Genomic DNA, 18902 nt, shown 5'->3' with positions numbered 1-18902 from the left:
GGATGCCTGACAGGCCTAACTGTCCTCCACTATGTTGTGGAACCATGGGTAATACATAACCTACTGCTATATTTCCGTAGGTTCCTTCACAGGTTCAGTATTACTCCCTCTTGACAGTTACTCAAGTACAATGCTAATTGTATACAGATCAGAGCACTGACACTTATCTAATCACTCAAATATGGATACTGCTCATTGAAAATGAGAATGATTTGATCTAAAAACACTATTGAACAGTAACATTGTCTTACTATTTTACAAATGTATCCCACATATACTACTCTTCTTATATCCATGAATTCTTTTGGTTTATAAGACATGTCAAAAATGTCTCGCACTAAGTCCAGTTCTTCTGAGACCTTTGCTTTCCATGATTTGAAGCTGAAGATATTTCATACCCCATTAATATAAATACATAAACAAATAAGTTCATACATGCAGAGAGATAGTCAGTAGGACTGTGTTGTCAGCCAGGTAGGCAGTTGCCCATATCTAAAGCTTGCTTTCCCCGACTGAACATTGTTATAAATTTTGTACCTCATGTTACCACAAATACATTGAAGGCACACAATTTTATCTTTATCTTTGGATCCAGTAGAAGTCAATTCAATATTTTTTACTGAATCTAGGAGACCCAAACCTGTTCCAGCATGACAGTGTCTCTGTGCAAAAAAGCGTGTTTCTTAAATAAATGGTTGTAGTAGAAGATCTTGAGAAGCCTACTATAGAGCTCTGCCCTCAACCATATTGAACTCCTTTGGGATGAACACTGACTGCACCCCAGGCCAGCTCACCTCACTTACATCAGCACCTGATTTTATTAATGCCCTTGTGGCTGAATGAGCACAAATATCCCCAAACACACTCCAGAATCTTCCCAGAAGGGTGAAGGTTATTATAACAGCAAACGAGGACTAAATGTGGAATGTGATGTTCAAAATCACATACCAATCGTATGTTCAGGTGTCCACAAACCAATGTCTTTATAGCATATGTGTCCATCTTAACACTATCACGTTGATTTAGTTTGAATATGTTGACGCTTGAGTCTCATTCTTCCATCTTTATTACACTTTTGAATTTATCCATAGAACTTCCCAACCTTGCAGTTGGGCATTTGTAATTACCACTTTCATTTTCACAGGGAGGTCTCCCATGTCTCGAAGAAAAAGGGTGATGGACCATTGCCTCAGGGTTCACATGCTTTTATTCCCACTGATTCAGGCTTGTGTGGCATGGCTGTCAACCACCGAGCATTCAGCGAACACTGAAATGATCTGAGACGCAGCAGTCCTAGATTTAAACTGCGGTTGCTGTTGCCAACATTCCACCAGATGTAGAAAATCTGCACATGGGGGATTTGTGTTCATTCACAGTTGTGTGACTGCATTCATAACCAAAGCAGCTCTGTTTTTTATCAAAATCAATAATTGAGTTTCATTCCAGTAAACTGCACAATCTGGATGGTTTTTCTTGTGGTGGACATTTAGCCACACAATTAGCCCTGATGTTGCATGGGCTCAATGGATACATACACACTTACACACATGTGCAGACAGCATTCATAAGACAATTCATTTACATCTTGTGTGTTAGAGGGACAGTCTCTCAACTCTGCTGAAAGTAGAGTAATTGTCTGATTTACGTCAGTTGGAATGTAAAACATGCAAATTTCAGAACATCCCTCCCCCAAGGCCCCCCCCCCAACTGCAAATGAGAACAGAGATACATTCCCAATCGGTGTGTGATACTTACCACTTGCCTCCCCCGGCCTAGCTCTCTTTTTAAAAACCGGCGCTCGGCTACGTCCCCGCTGTCACAGACTGTTCTGCCTTTTTTTCTTTTAAATAAAACAATATCTAGGAAAAAAATCTATCAGTTATTATTGCCTGGTTTTCTAGCAGTGACTGAAATTTTCAATGAACCCAATCCAATTGCTTTTATTTTTGCGCCTCTGTGGAATGGACTCCAGTGTTCGGGGTTTATTATTGATCTTTCATTCAATGGCTTCTGGTCCTCTGTGGCAAAGACTTGCCCAAGCATCAGGGACAGGTGGCACAAATGTTTTAACAACTTCTGGCAATGGCATTTGAGCAAAAAAAAAAAAAAAAAAAAAACACAACACAATTTTGGGCCTTGGTCATGTCTGTCATTTAACTCTACAGGGGCTTAACAACACAAACGACTTGCCCTTTTCCCCTCATATATAGGATATTAAAAATTTGAAAGAAAATAAATTGAACGTTAAAATTATAGGAACTTTGTATGATATTAATTATTATGATATTAATTATTCTGTGCTTCAGCAACATGCTGCTGCATGCCAACACAAAGATAGTACCACACATATCTGCTCTCTTAATCCATGGTACAATAAATCAAACATATTTACTATTGTGGAAGTAGACAACAGACTTTCTCCCTGACAGTGCGAATTACACCAGAGCAATTTTCTGTAGTCTTTTACAAAAACACTAGTTCCACATGATAACAAGTCTGGTGATCTGGAAAGCAAGGAAGTAGATTTCCAGTTCAACTGATTGACTTCAAACTTGCAGAAAAAGAGGGTAATAAGAAGACACACATACTGTATGTAATGATGACAGTTTGCACTCTTATATATTCTTTCCTTTAACACATTACTGTATATGCCACAAAAGCAGATCATGACCATGACCCCAACAGCCTTGCTATTACTGGATCTTTGAAAAATAACTTTTGACTTGGTTTCATGTACTAATGAATTCACTGGACCTCTGCATTTGAATATATCTTTCTCAAAGTTATATAAGAGTCTTATACGTCACATTCAGTATTTAAATAGTTTGGGCATATATTTTTGGAGCCCCTACATCATTCACCCAGTAGATTCTGTAGATGTGACGTCTGGTGGAATGATCATTTACCGTATGACAGTCTCCGTCCTATTTTTAACGAACGATGACTATAGCTGTTTCATTCCATAAAGCTGTTCTTGGTCTTTTTTTGGAAATATTCTAAAAGCACACAGCATACATGTCGCTTTTTGATGTTAAAAAATAAATAAATAAAAATAGAGTTGCTAATTTGAAATACTTCTCTCTTCTCTCTTCTTTGTGGCTTCTCCCATTAGGGGTCGTCACAGTGGATTATCCGTCTTTATACCCCTCCTCTACATCTGCCTCTTTCAAACCAACTACCTGCATGTCCCTCACTACATCCATAAAGCTCATCCTTGGCCTTCCTCTTTTCCTCCTTTCTGGTGGCTCCATCCTCAGCATTCTTCTACCGATATACCCCATGTTCCTTCTCTGCACATATCCAAACTATCTCAAGCTCGCCTTCCTCACCTTGTCTCCAAAACGTCCTTCATGTGCTGTCCCTCTAATAAACTCGTTTCTAATCCTGTCCATCCACTTTTATGCCCAATGAAAATCTTAACATCTTCAGCTCTGCTACCTCCAGCTCCACCTTCTGTCTTTTAGTTAATGCCACTGTCTCTAAACCATACAACATCGCAGGTTTTACCACAGTCCTATAAACTTTCCCTTTCACTCTTGCAGATACTCTTCTATCACAAATCACTCCTGCCACTCTTCTCCACACACTCCACCCTGCCTGCACTCTTTTCTTCAATTCTCTAACACACTCTGCACTTTGCAATGTTGACCCCAGGTACCTAAACCCATTCAGCTTCTCCACCTCTTCTCCCTGCAAAGCACCACTCCACTGTCCTCTCACTCACACATGAACTTTGTCTTACTCCTACTGACTTTCATTCCCTTTCTCTCCAGCGTGTACCTCCATACATGTCCAGCACCACCCTCACATACTTCTCTGACACACCTGACTTCCTCACACAATACCACAACTCCTCTCTTTTGTCACCCTGTCTTATGCTTTCTCTAAATCCACAAACACACAATGCAACTTCTTCTGACCTTCTCTATACTTTTCCATCAACATTCTCAAAGCAAAAAATGCATCTATGATGCTCTTCTTCGGCATGAAACCATACTGTTTCTAACAGATGATCACCTCTTCTCTTAGCCTGGCTTCCACTACTCTTTTCCATAACTTCATGGTGTGACTGATCAACTTTGTTGCCCTGTAGTTACTGCAGGTCTGCACATCCTTATTTTTAAAAACAGGTAAAAACAAACTCCTTCTCAATTCCTCAGGCATCCTCTCACCTTCCTCTATTAATTTACTAAAGATTACAAAAGCATGACCTGCCAGTGCCACCCAAAGGAAATGAATCTGCTTACTCTCAAGGTCCCATATTCCTTATGGGGATATTTCCTTCCTACTCTTGCCACTGGCTTGCTTATTACAGATCTAAATCTCTCTAAATGTCCAAATTCCTCTAAAGCTGTTTTGTGAGTGTTTATATAAAGAAATACAAAATGAACTGAACCGAATGACTTGAACCATGTCAGCAAATCTGTGGCTGCAGTAAATTATAAAACACAGTCTAACTAAATTAATTATTCAGACATATTAGAACCATTAAAAATGCCTTTATATTTGGTTGGAGTAATTTGATTTTGTATTTTTCTTTTTACGATTTGTTTTGTCTTTTTCTTCAGATGAACACAGATTGAGCATCACAGTTCCCAGAAACCAGTTAGTAGCTTTGCTCATGTGAGCGAGCTGTCAGGTTGAATAATAAGAGCTGTGTGCACTAGTGTATGGAGTCCCATGCTCCATCAGAATGAGTGGGCTGAGGACTATTAAACCCTCAGAGTGACAGCAATGAGAAAGAAGAATGTGACAGACAGAAAAAAGAAACAACACACAATCCATCGTCACTAAGCCACCAGCGGTTTTTCACATGAGGCATCAGCATCAGATGAGCAGAAAGCTGCACAGGAATGATGGTGGTTGCTTTTGAAAAGAACATTTAACCATGCAGAACATGGTTAAAGCTGGGGGAAAAAGAAGAGGGATGATTTTGTTTTGACGACGTACAATGTGTAGTGAGATTTCGGATGCTATTCATTTACTTGTGTTTCGAGCACTCATTTAGAACAGACTCTTTTTTTCTAACAACACATGGACCTTATGTTCTTTTAGCGTGCACTTACTCTCACGTTCTGTGTCAAGGTGTTTTTCTTGTTGTCATGAATTATTCATATTCAGACTGGCTGAAAATGCTGTTCAAGATCTGTGCTCCATAAAATAAAGCTTTTAAAGGGATCTGATGTAAACCTATTTTTGGTGAATTTCTATAATACTTTTTTTTACTGTTATAAATACTAATAATGATATTTTCAATACAGACATCAGCAGTAGAAAAAAATATTACAGTACATAGCTTATACTGTATAGGGCAGCTTTGTGGTGGGCAGCTTTGCTTGATCCAGAGCTCAAATCAATGTCTGTGTAGAGTTTTTGAGTTTTTCCTGTGTTGTACTTTGACCCTAAACAGGATAAAACTCTTACTGAAACTGTATGAATAAAAATATACTGTATATCCACTTAAATCTAACTGTGGGTTTGAGGAGGATACCAAATAAACTGATAAATTTACCAGCAGTTAAGTTACATTTTCATTTCCTGGCAGGTGTGGACACAACCAAGGACCCATGTCAGAAGGTGAAATGTAGCTGGAACAAAGTGTGTGTGTCTCAGAACTACCAGAGGCCCATGTGCATCAACCGCAAGAAACTGGAGCACAGGCAAGTCATGTAAAACATTCATGCTGACCTCCTGAAAATACTAAGAAACCCTGAAAGAAAATGGTATCAGTGGACTAAATTCAATTCATTTCAGAGGAGTGTTTATCACTGGCAGGCCAATTTAAACAATTATGCTTAATATATTAATATATAATAATATATAATTATAGTATATAGTAATTATATAAGCATTAGATTGCAAAACTCTGGCAGTCAGTCTTGACTGGCGGCTTTTTTTCTTGATGGAGCAAAAATTTGGAAAATATTTGCAAATTTTGTGTCTGAAATGTCAGATACTCAATATTTATTTCTTCTCTTTTGAAGAGTGGTATAAAAGCAATATCACACTTGCAAACTTGCTGTTGTGCTGAATATCAACAAGGCTGTAATTACCTAAGGCAGTTTGCCTACAGCCAAGTCAAAGCCTTGCTGACATTCACTGTAACAGCACTCTTGCATGCTCAATATTAAATTGGTGTGTAGCTTTTAAAGCTTAAAAAGACATAAAAAAAGAGAGATGGCATAAATAATAACATATATGGTCCAGCTATTTAAAACAAACCATAAAGTGTACTGAAAATAAACCATTTTCAGTTACAATTTGAGCACAAAATACTAAATGAAACATTTCTGTAAATGGATCAATTTTGCTAAGTAAAAATCTAATTTAACATAATTGTGTTAAACAAAACATTTACAACCAACTCAAAGACCAGCTCAAAGACCAGCTTAAAGACCAGCTTAAAGACAAAGGCGGATTATATATAATTGTAATATAATGGTGCATAAAATCTATAAAATCTAAAATAAAAAATATTTTTAATTATTTGGAAGGATATTTGATTGTGGAATTAGTTCCCCATAAACATCATAAATATTAGCAATAAGGTCAGATAAGTGGGTTTTGGTGAATTGATAATGATTTCAACAGAATCCCCGTTTCTGTCCTGTCTTCTTTGGCTGCTATTGTAATTAATTAGTCAACAGTTATTTGTGTCTATTTTGTCTGTATACAGCCTGTGTGTTTGATGGATTTATATTGTTGTGGAAAGCTGTTTTATCAAACAGCCTTTCTCGAACAGGCCTAACGGTACTACTTACGGTAGATATCCGTCTTTTTTCTTAGTCTAGACTTTATTCTAATTGATTTGTCTGTACACTGGTTTTAAAACTTGTCTGTCTGTATGTCTGTCTTGGAATTTTATTATAGATTTCCTTTCATTGGTCCTCATACAGCAAGCCGGATATTAAAAATCGTTCACAGGAGCATTTACACAATAAATGTTATTCATGAAAATTGTTAGCTCTGACAAAAGAGCTCCTACATTTGTGTACTAAAAAAACATTTAATGTGAACTACAGGCAGTCGTTGACTTACGACCTATGCAACATACGACCATTCGACTTTTTTTTACGACCACAATCGCTAGTACGTTATTTTTTTACCAGCTTCCGGCATAATTTCACAGTACTGTACATATAGCCTACTCTACTTATGACTAAATAGCGTTACGACTGTTGTACGCCGCGGCTAGCGGGTAGTAGTGCGTACCAGCTTCCGGCATCATTTCACAGTACTGTACATATAGCCTACTCCACTTACGACCAAATCGTGTTACGACTGGTCTGTCGGTCCCAATCGTGGTCGTAAGTTGACGGCTACCTGTATAATTTATACGATTTAAAACGTATAATTGGCAAAAAGGTTATGTTTGTAAACTTTTTATGATAACAAATCCACAAATGTATGACAAGAGTAGCCATTCACTTCGTAATAGTACTATATAAAAGGAGGAAGAGCTGAAGGAAGTGTGGTCTGTGGTAGCTGACACTCTGCAATGGCTGAGCTGCTTACACACCATGCACTGAGCTGCTCCTTCAGCATTTAGACATTGTTTTGTCATTTTCAGCTCTCTGAACTTTGCTTTTTAAGGAGTGTCGTGACTTTTCAATAAATGCAAATGTTCTGTGAACTCGCTTGGCATTTTACGGCTGATTGACATTTATCATAATGAGCACGAGTCTAAAAAAACCAAGCTAAAAACTTTTGTGATTCTGGTGTGAATTTTAAATTCTGGATTGGCCAATAGAAAAATCTACTCAATGGGGCCTGGTCAAGCTTTATGTACATTGTAGATTTATAGTAAAAACTATGAAATTATGTGTTTGGAATTATGTAGTAAACAAAAACATATACATAGCAACTCACATAAAACATATGTTTTCAATGCCTTAAAATAGCCAACTTTTGCTTCGATGACAGCTTTGCACACTTTTGGCATTCTCCTAGTCAGCCTCATGAATGGTGATTGTGGAGGCCAGGTCATTTGATGCAGCACTCCATCGCTCTGATTCTTGAACAGATAGCTTTTACATAACCTGGAGGTGTGTTTGGGGTCATTTTCCTGTTGGAAAACAAATAACGGTCCCACTGAGTGTAAACAAGATGGAATTGCATGTCACTGCAAAATGCAGTGGTAGTCATGCTGGTTAAGTGTGCCCATCATTTTGACTGAATCGGTAACAGTGTCACGAGCAAAGCACCCCCACACATCACACCTTCTTCTCCAAGCTTCACAGTGGGAACCACACCTTCAAGAAGGTTAAAAACCAACGTATTGAACCGTGAATTTTGTGTTCCGTTATACCCCTAACTGAATTTTATAGGCAGCCCGATTAACCTGATTGTATCCATGTACAGCTTATGTACATGAAGATTTGAAGACTGATAGATGAAAAAAAAAAAAGCTGGATACTTGGGTGGTTACCACATTTTAAACATTGAATATTAAACATAGAATTGCAGGTCAGTTTTTTTTTACTATTATAATGATTTCCTGGATGTATGTACTTTCTTTTTGTAAATGTATATCTATTTCTCATGTGAATAGTAAATATACATGTGAGCTGAAGACTGTGTTATGTGTGTCCATAAGGTTTGTTTTTGCCACAGTGTGCCACAGAGTGCAGGCGAACATCTTTAAAAAGCTACAATTGAATTGCCAAAACTAATGGTCTGAAACATCATTGCCTGTCGAGTTTGTTTCTGTAGCAATGGCCGTTTATCTTTCCCCTATGTCTGGGTTTGAATGTGTGTGAGAGAGAGAGAGAGAGAGAGAGAGAGAGAGAGAGAGAGAGAGAATGAGAGAGAGAACGAGAGAGAGAATTAGAGAGGGAAGATGATATTGCTTGGTTCTTTCTTTCAGCACCATTAGCCCTTGATGGAGTCTGAAACAGTGTGATCACATTATGGGTCATTTTTGTAGCTATAATCTGTTGAACAAGAAATTAAATGTTATCACTTTAGTACATCTGCTTATTGCAATCGGTGCTAATAGGATAATAGTCTAACAAGCTTTTTTGGATTTGCCAGTACCATGAAAATATATGCTAAAAAGATTAAATGATTATAATCATCCACTTGGCTGACATTCAAATCAGTATTAATGTACAGGATAGTCCACTGATTGTCTGTTCTGGTAAATGCTAGGATCAGGCAGCCTGACCTGAAGCCTCTCGCAAGCAGCTGTAAACCGTGTTCCCTGTCAACCTCAAACCCCGTGTGCGGATCTGACGGACATAACTATGCTTCACAGGTACACACTTGCAAACGTTCACCTTAAACTCACAGATACACACACAAACATGGTACATTAGGATTGCTGATTTTCCCATAAAACTCAACGAGGAAACAAATCAAATATTTATAAGGGTGGCTAGAGTTAAGAGCGTGAGAGAGAAGTGAAGTGAGGTGGGGGGGGCTGGGTGACCTGGGAGAAAAAAGATAGTGGAATCAAAGGGAGGGAGGAAGTGAAGGCGGAAGAGATGACGCTTGCGTTTTGCTTTATCGCTCTTGCACACAAGGTCAAAATTAAAAACAATACATAAATCAATAAATCCGACAGCAGGCGAGTGATCCGCCACTCAAATCACCAAAGGCCATTAATCAAACCTCTGCATTCAGCTACAGCAACACTCTCTCACACTCACGCCCACACACTTAACAGCAGGCACGTTTCAAAACACCTACACGTGCGCACATGCACACACAAATATATAAGGGAAAACATTTAATTGTACACCTGCAGTAAAATATATATACAGATATCATTGAATGTGCCTTGTGCATTATACATGGTGCAACACATTTTTGGGAAAACATATATAGTATGGTTATAATTATAATTTCCATGTGTGTTTTTATATAAATGAGAGAGATGATTATAAAAGACTGGCAATAAAGTGCATGAAAGTATCATTTTTTTTAGAATCGTTCCCCTTCTCTCCCTCTTCCTCTCTCTCTCTCTCTCTCTATCTCTCTCTCTCTCTCTCTCCCTCCCTCTTTCTCTCCCTCTCTCCCCATCCTCTCTCTAGTGTAAGCTGGAGCAGCAGGCGTGTTTGAGTGGTAAAACACTAGCTGTTAAGTGTTCAGGACCTTGTCCATGTGTTAGTGAGCCTGTTCCAAAACCTGAGACAGAAACACTTTCTGTATCCAAACCAGGTGAATACACACACACACACACACACACACACACACACACAAACACACAGACACACAGACACCAAACAAACTAAAGCAATGTTGCATGCTTTATTGGTAATATTACATTATTTTTCACACTTTTGTACAATTGCGATAAAATTGGAACATATTTTGGATTGCATTGAAGCTCCATCTGTCAGTGTTCATGTTCTCTGTTATATCATTAATTTCCATATCCTCCTTTATAATGCTGTTTGTGAGACATATCAATTCAGAGATTCTGTGCTTCACATGCCCGGAGACATGTTTTAGAAATCTTATCATCAAAGTCAAACAACATGATGGTATGTGTGGAAAAGATGTCAAATGGTTTATTGTGAAGGCATTGAGAGGCAGAATACAATACACGTTTCCTCAAATGCACAAGAACAAAGTATAATCATTAGTGTTCAGTTTTATTTTTTTGTGTTCATTGCTGTCAATCATACATTTGCACTGGGGACAATGAAAGCAATGCAACATTGTTGTTTTAGATCGTCCATGCTAGGCTGGGAAATCTTTCTTTCGGCTTCTCCCATCAGGGGTCGCCACTGCAGATCATCCGCATGTTTGATTTGGCACATGTTTTTACACTGGATGCCCTTCCTAACGCAACCCTCCCCATTTATCCGGGCTTGGGATCGGCACTAAGGCTTGTGCAACTCTAATGGCTGGGGTTGGTTCCCTGACCGGGGATCGAACCCGGGCCGCAGTGGTGAGAGCGCCGCATCCTAACCACTAGACCACCAGGGAACGTCTAGGCTGGGAAATATCCACATTTTATAAATATATAAATATTTAAAAAATATTACACACCAATGCAGTGTGTACAGTAAACAATGTACAGTGTACAGTCAGTGTCCCTTTTCTGACTGAACAATACTGACTTCATCCATGGATTAGCTAATAAAATCATAATTTCATGATATACAATATAATCCCTGGCAAATCTATTTCAATTCCAGAATATCATACTATAGAATGTAGAACGGTTCAAGGAAGGTTGAATACAAATATGTCTGCATTTTGTTTACTTTCCCCTGTCTCCTTTTTCTCCTTTGATTTGGCCCAGAAGAGGATGGATTTTGAGTCTGGTTCCTGACAAGAGTTCTTCTTTTGTTGATTTTTGCTTGTCTCTTGTGCGTCTGGCTTGCTCATTGGGAGTCTATATATGTATGCCTGGATTTCTGCAAAGCTGCTTTGTGACATTGTCTGTTGTGAATTGTGCTATACAAATAAAATTGAATAGATTTTCTTCCCCCAATCTCTCTCTCTCTCTCTCTCTCTCTCTCTCTCTCTCTCTCTCTCTCTCTCTCTTCTCTTCTCTCCATAGAAAGCTGCACTGGTCAGGACTTGGCAGATTTGGGGGACAGACTCAGGGATTGGTTCCAGCTTCTTCATGGCAATGCTAAAATGAACAGCTCTGGCAGACAGGGATCAGGAACAGCTTCAGGTTAGGAACAGTGCACACTTTATCTCCCAGTGACAATACACACATATTAACTGAGTAGGTTGTTCACACATGCACATTCTCTTGCTGCAGTGTTTGAGAAGAACTTGGTGGCAGGCTGCAAGGACTCTATTGGCTGGATGTTTTCCAAACTAGACACCAGTAATGACCTCTACCTGGACCACTCTGAGCTGGCTGCTATAAACCTGGAGAAATATGAGCTGTGTATCAGACCATTCTTCAACTCGTGCGACTCGTACCGCGATGGCAAGGTGTCCACGGCTGAGTGGTGTCTCTGCTTCTGGAGGGAGAGTAAGTTCATTTAGTATATCTGTTTAATTACTGCATAGAGGAGATATAATTTCCATTGGCTTATGCAAAGATTGTTCTGGCATTTGAGACATTTTGATTATGTACCATTTGAGATGGGTTTTCTGTCCTTTAGAGCCCCCCTGTCTGGCTGAGATAGAGAGACTCCAAGTGAAGGAGGTAGCCAAAAGAAAACCAGGTACATCATAAATTATAATCATATGTGTATTGTGTAATTGTGTAATTTCTGGAACAAGGCAGCAGGAGTTACAGTCAGGGGTCACGTTTATGTTTGTAATGCTAATAATGGGATTACAGGGATCTGCAACAAGAACAAGAGATCGAGAGAATCTTAATAATTCCCAGGGGAATTTTGCATGTGTAGTATATGTGTAAGGGGAAAAATCTGTAATCCGGAGTAAAATCAGGAATCATATTCCAAAGAGCAACAAAGCAAACAAACAAACCAAAAAGCTCTATTTTATAAACTACACTATTTGAAGAATATACTCATTTAATCTGTGTGGTTATTGCTGTGTATTATTAATTGAAATGAGGTCTACATTTACTAACTTTTGTTTGGTTTTAATACTCTAATAAACATGGGCATGGACAAATATGGATGCTTTATTCAAATGTGTGTTCATTATTAGTAAAACCAAACTCAAAATAGAGCATGAAGACAAAATGTTCTTGTAAAAGGTTTAAAGTAATTGTGGTGTTTTAAATTACGTAAATCATCAGGACAATAAATGTTTCCACACGAACGGTTTTATTTGCTGTATGTGCACACCATGGCCAATTTTTGGTCTGGGGAATAGGGATATAAGTCTCTGATCCATTACCGCAGTAGATGGCGGTAATTCTTTTCTTAAGAAAGTGAACCGCCAATAAAGAAGTAGAAGAATGGCGAATTTTGGTGCTTGATTTTAGACTTGACGCATCAGTAAAAAAAAATGTTTAATGATTCAGAATTATTTATGGAGTCTTTTCTTTTTAGAATTTATTTTGTAATTTTTTATTATATATTTGAGTAAAGAAAATATGTCTTTAATAAAGTGTGTTCCGATGAAGGTTTTAATTTCACCTTTTTTATATTTATTTGTTTACAGTTTTAATAAAAATGGCCGAACAGAAATGCATGCTGCGTTAATCACGCATTAACAAAATTTGGGCCATTAAAATCAATTTGCGTTAACGCGTTATTAATTTTGACAGCTCTAATTTAAATACACAGTACCTTCAGTCAATTATAGTATACAATTATTAATGTTATTACCAGCATCAACAACAGCAACAACAACAATAATAATAATTTGCAGGCTGATACTTTAGTTCTTTGAGTTTTCTCTCATGACCCTAGTCTGTCTTTCACAGTATCTCTTTATCACCCTGTCATGTAATCTCCCCCACTCTCATTCTGTCTTAGCATGAGACACCTGCATTGAGCTGTAATGTAGAGTGACGGTGTTGGATGACAGACGTCCCGTTGGGAGGCACAAACAGTGAACCAGTCAAAGTGCTGTCACTGGTTTTTAACAGCGTCCATCCCTGTACAGAAGACAGAGAAGTGATATCTCCCTGTCTACAAAAATTCTATTCAGTTGAAGTATGGAGTGAAACCCCATAGGCAGTTTTTTTTTTTTTCAGAACTGAAATAGCTTCAATTAATTTTTACTTTAGAAAGTATTTGCATCTAATTTATTTGCCACAAAAACAAACAATGTTTTTTGTGCTAAAGGACATAGTGTCACTAACAGCCTGCTATCAGCTAGGATCAAAACCTTTCACACTAGCTGCAGGACATCAGCAGGGAATTACTGAAGAAGGCTTTCTATGGCTGCTGATATGCTTTCTTATCTCTTTTTATAAATTCTTTCTAAACTCATATCTCTGAAGTGCCATTCAGACCCGCCATCTTTTTTTCAACATTAATCAGTGTATTCGTGTAGATGACTTCATGCTTCATCAACAGTGCAAATGAGTATTTAACAATGGTCTGCATATGCAGGCATGTTTATCCCGAGCTGTGATGTGGATGGCTACTACAGGAAGCTACAGTGTGATCAGAGCCGAGCAGAATGCTGGTGTGTTGACCTGCATGGCACCGAGGTTACCGGGTCACGGGTTCGTGGGAAGCCTGACTGTGGTGAGTGGCATATAGGAAACAAAAGCAGTTCATTTCAGTTTCACTATATCTGTTGATAAAAGTGAGAAACAAAAGGGTGAGCAACAAAAGAAGAGATTCTCAATGATTTAAGCATGTGTATATGTAAAATGGTTGTATATTGTAAAGGAATTCTGGTTGGTAGGATATAAGTCGTCGGGAGACCATTTATACTCAAGCGGGATCACAAAACATGTTAAGAAAACATATAACAGTGCATTCATATGCCTGGTGCACTTCTGACTCTTCTTTTAAGCATATGAAAATGTGTGTAAAAATAAATGGTTGGTCAAAATAAAAGAAACCCATAACAATATATGAATATCAAGGAGCTAATAATGAGTAGAGTCAACTCTTGCCTCCAGTGCAGCTTTATTCTTTCTTGGAATGCTGCCAAGTACTCAATGCTATGTGGTGGGATGTTGGACAATTTTATAAAAGAAGAAGATAAAGGCAGTGTGGATCTAATTAATTGTCTGCACTCCAGAACTTAAGATTGACTACAGTTTTAAAGATGATGAAATCTAGCGATTGGGGAGCCTGTGGAAGGTGCTTGATGTCATGCGATATTTATCAAACCACTACTGAATCATTTTTACCAGTATATCTGAAGATACCATATTCTGGAATATGGGAACATCATCAGGGAAGAGTGTTTGCACCACCTGGTCTTGTGAAATTGCCTCATGTTTGTTGACTGTTAAATATTCAGAGCAGTTATTAAACCTAATGATTTCCATGAGATTTATTGCTCAAACTATTATAACGTTAATTTAAGGCCCTTTATACATGCACACAAACACCATAATTTTTTAAAGGCCTGCTGGAGTGTAAGATCTGGGGAAGTTTGTGTGTTAGTACAGGAAAGTGCTTCTAGCGTTCAGTGTGGAGGCCACTTTTTAATATAATAGTGTTTTATGCATGCCAGTGCTATGTAAAACCACACACCGTTTGTTAGAACTGTTGTTGTTGTTGTTGTTGATGCCAATTTTCATTGGACCACATTAATTGTTTGGAATAAACTGTCTATATAATCCTGCTCATCTCTCTCTGGTGTAGATGAGTTAGTTGGCTACTCTGGAGACTTTGGCAGTGGAGTGGGATGGGAGGATGAAGAAGAGAAAGAGACAGAGGAGAATGCAGAAGAGGCTGAAGAAGAAGAGGAGCCTGAACCAGAAGAGACTGATGATGGAGGATACATCTGGTAGACAAAGTTCACCATTATCAATGCACCTATGGTCCTCAAAGCCAATTTGTTGTCAGTCTTAATTCATTTAAATAGCATATTGCTTGAAGGAAGCTATTGGAAAGGCTTAATGGGCAATTTGTAAACATATTTACAATGGATTTCTGTTTGATTCTTTGAAATGCTGTTAATTTTGCAAAACAAACAAATCTGATCAGGTATACAAAGGAAATGATACAGTATATTGCAATTTCAAAGGAACACATACAAGCATTGCATCATGTTGCCTATGTTAGCTTATAGTCACATAATGTGCTGAGTGTAATTGTAATTAATCAAATCTAAAAAGAGTGAAAGTAAAACTAGGGAACTTGCTTGCTTGTAACTGAGTAATTTATCAGACCAGGCTGTAGATAAGATTACACTCAGACTATGACGGTTTTACAGGAACATGGACAGGTTCTTATTCTGATTGCAGTATGCTTCTCATTTGCTTGTGTAAATATCTACCCAGAAAGTGGCTCAACTGTGAGGAACAACCACTAATCTAAGGTTTAATTAATATACTTAATTCATTCATTAGATTACCTCTTAATATTTAACAGGCTAAAACGGAGGTTCGCCTCAGTAGATTTTCCTAATTATAATGATTTATATAGAATTTTCTGTCCTCATCATTAATTATACTTATACCTATTTTGAGCAAATAATCAAAAATAAATACATTTCAGATCAGGAGTCAAACTTTTCAACTGAAACAAAAGAATGACCACGAAGACACAATTTTCTCAATATTTACACTCAAGCACATCTTGCGGTAATGAAGGTGTCATATTCTTTTTTCTTGAATGTCTCTTTTCTTCCTTTTCTTTAAGCTCTACTAGAACCTTAGTAAACTCAAAGATGTGTGATTTTTCTCATGCCTTTCACAAGATAAATGAGATGCATCGGTTGTTTTTACAGTAATTGCATGTCAGTAAAGAAGAATTTACAGTTACTGTATGAATGTTGAATATTATGGCTCGCCGTATGACATCTTTTTGTTCTTCATCTCATTGTGAGTTATTGTGATAGAGAGTGGCATCAATGCTGTCCAAACAAGATGTCTGACTGGTGATGTTGAAAAAAATAAGAATAATTTTACTGTGAACAATACATTAAGTTGTGTTTAGATTGTTATACATGCCTTTTATTATAAGGAGATATAAGAACTGTATATTGTGACATTTTGAAGGAAACATTCTTTGACAGAACGACCTAGATTTTTAACCATACAGGAATGGTATGCAGGAGTGCTGCGTACATCATAAAAACGTAATAAAAGGACTATATATATATTATTATTATTATTATTATTTAGCCTGAGAGATTTGCTAGAAGAATGACGTGCTCATCACCTCTAATCAGGCACGGCGTACCAGTTCTGAAACAGCTTCTTAATGACACACGTTCTGTCGTGAAGATCAGCTTAAAATGCTGCCTTCTTTCATGAATCCAAGACAAGCAGAAAAAAGGACTAAGTGTACAACCATCGCTATACGCTGCAGTTTATTGTTATTATTCTTGACCCATTACTATTTACGTATGTAAAGTCAGTCATGCCGTGCGTTACACAAAGCTGCTGGAATTGGTTGAATCGATGCGCTTCAATATAATGTGAGAGAATGTTCAAGAAATGTAGAGATTATGATTAGTTAATGCGTCACACACACATTAGGCCAAAGCTTACAAGAGAGAGAAGAACACACACTGTAGTTCCCAGATGCTACACTTGTTTAATTTCGCATTAAATTCAGTTTGTAGTGTTTATTGTGGTAAACTGATTTAGTCTTAATTAGAAGTTAAGAAATTAATTCCTGAAACATTAAACAATTTCAAAGATTGAAATCCCCTAGATTTTGGACAAAATTATTTGAAAAAGGTCTCCTCCTTCTCTCACATTGACTGAACTGCTACTGTGTACTCATTGCTGCTTAGCTCAACTCGTGACATGTTTTCTCACTGTGTTTGATATTTGATAATAAACCAGCACTATAATCATTTTGCTGTTCAGTTTTCTCAGTTATACCTGTATGTTTGTGTTGCCTTTTCAGCCATTAGGTAACCATATTAAAATATTAAAACAAATGAAGCTAAACACAAGTGATTTGCATAACCAGATTACATCCATATCGTTTAGCTGCTAGCAAACCCAAGGTGGAAAACATTCCTGGTCTCCAGCTGCTCCCTGTGGTGGAAAATGGAACTGCATCCGATACTGTACGTCTGAGAAGCCAATCAAATCAAATCCTAAGCTCTGGGGTACAACCACAAATTTAATTTGTTGTCTCCGTGTGCTGATAAATGACAGAATAAGTGTAAAAAATGATGTTAGTGGTTTAATATTGGATTTCAGTGCAGGTTAAAAGAGATGATTGTGATGTACTCTGTGCTGTTTCACAACAAGCTTATAGAAATAGCCCTTTCTGGTTATTCCTGGACGCAGTGTGATATTCCTGGGGGGAAAAAATTTGAAGCTTGTCTGAACTCTTCAAAAGCCAGGAGGAGGTTGAGAGTTGAAAGCCCTTCTTCAGAGAGATATTTGGTTTTAGGTGCACGTTTTTTTTTTTGTTTCTCAACAGTTTTAGGCTGATGGAATCCTAAGTCTGCAACCTAAGTGTTGATTTATTCATTGATCGAGACTCAAATCATTTTTGTACATCGCTCTGGATAAGGGTGTCTGCAAAATGCATAGAATTCTTTTTGGTAAATAAATAAAATAAAAAGTCTCATCCACTAATAGCAGGACAATATATTTAACTTAATATTCAGCTGTTGTTCTGACTTTTTGCATTGTCAGCAAACTGAGTACAGAGAGATGCGGTCGATGAACATGAATCTTTTAGAACATTTCACGGGACAGAAGGTGAAGCACCAAAATAGTCCCTATGGATGCATCCAGTCAGTGTAAGAGCAGGCAAACAAAATCACAGGAACCAAGGGTTATTTAACTAACAGGACTGCCACTTCTATTTTAAAAAAACACAAAAAAATATTTGTTATATATACAATTTTTTTTAGCTATTCTGGTGCTAATTTGTTGATCAGTGCTTTCTTGTCTATATTCCTGTAAGATGGTCCTGGATGTGTGCTGCTCTCATCACATTGCAAGTGCACTAACGATGGTGTTTATTTGGAACAACATGGCATGACAGTAATGCGAAGTCTGACATAAAAAATAAAAATAAATAAATAAAGACTTCCCTAAAGTTTCCGAATGCAATGCAGCAATAAGACACAGCCGCACTTGTGTTCTGGCTTAAACTGAATTTATAAGAGTCTGTGGATGGTGAGCATGATGGTGTTGTTAGTATTCACACAGAACCAGCTCAGAAATGAGGAGGTGAAAGAGCTCGACAGACTCGGATTTTGAAGCATTGCTGCATCGCCTAAAAACAAAACTGAACAGCATTATTTAGTCATTTGGTAATTTTTCCCCAAACAAAAAGATTGTTGATCCCCTTTTCCCTTCATAATACAATACAAGACTATAAAAACCTAATATGGAAGACTTTCACACAGGTGAGTTTAATTAAAACTATCACGTACACTTAAATGTAAACAAAATC

General features: G+C 37.7%; 1 protein-coding gene across 2 annotated transcripts in view; it reads left to right on the top strand.

Annotated features, from left to right (window-relative positions):
• LOC124389395 (testican-2-like) overlaps positions 1-17334 on the top strand; it is a 47340-nt gene extending 30006 nt beyond the window's left edge. For both annotated transcript variants that reach the window (XM_046854821.1, XM_046854820.1), the window contains 8 exons: positions 5546-5660; positions 9151-9256; positions 10035-10161; positions 11516-11635; positions 11726-11944; positions 12078-12140; positions 13953-14090; positions 15168-17334. In XM_046854821.1, coding sequence (XP_046710777.1) covers positions 5546-5660; positions 9151-9256; positions 10035-10161; positions 11516-11635; positions 11726-11944; positions 12078-12140; positions 13953-14090; positions 15168-15316 — 1037 coding nt within the window. In that variant the 3' untranslated portion in view covers positions 15317-17334. The remainder of the gene's footprint in view (positions 1-5545; positions 5661-9150; positions 9257-10034; positions 10162-11515; positions 11636-11725; positions 11945-12077; positions 12141-13952; positions 14091-15167) is intronic.
• The last annotated feature ends 1568 nt before the right edge of the window (positions 17335-18902 follow it).

This window comes from Silurus meridionalis, chromosome 7, assembly GCF_014805685.1.
Source record: "Silurus meridionalis isolate SWU-2019-XX chromosome 7, ASM1480568v1, whole genome shotgun sequence".
In the NCBI taxonomy this organism is placed as follows: domain Eukaryota; kingdom Metazoa; phylum Chordata; class Actinopteri; order Siluriformes; family Siluridae; genus Silurus; species Silurus meridionalis.
The sequence above is the reverse complement of the archived record's forward strand: the minus strand, read 5'-3'. Positions and strand labels throughout refer to the sequence as shown.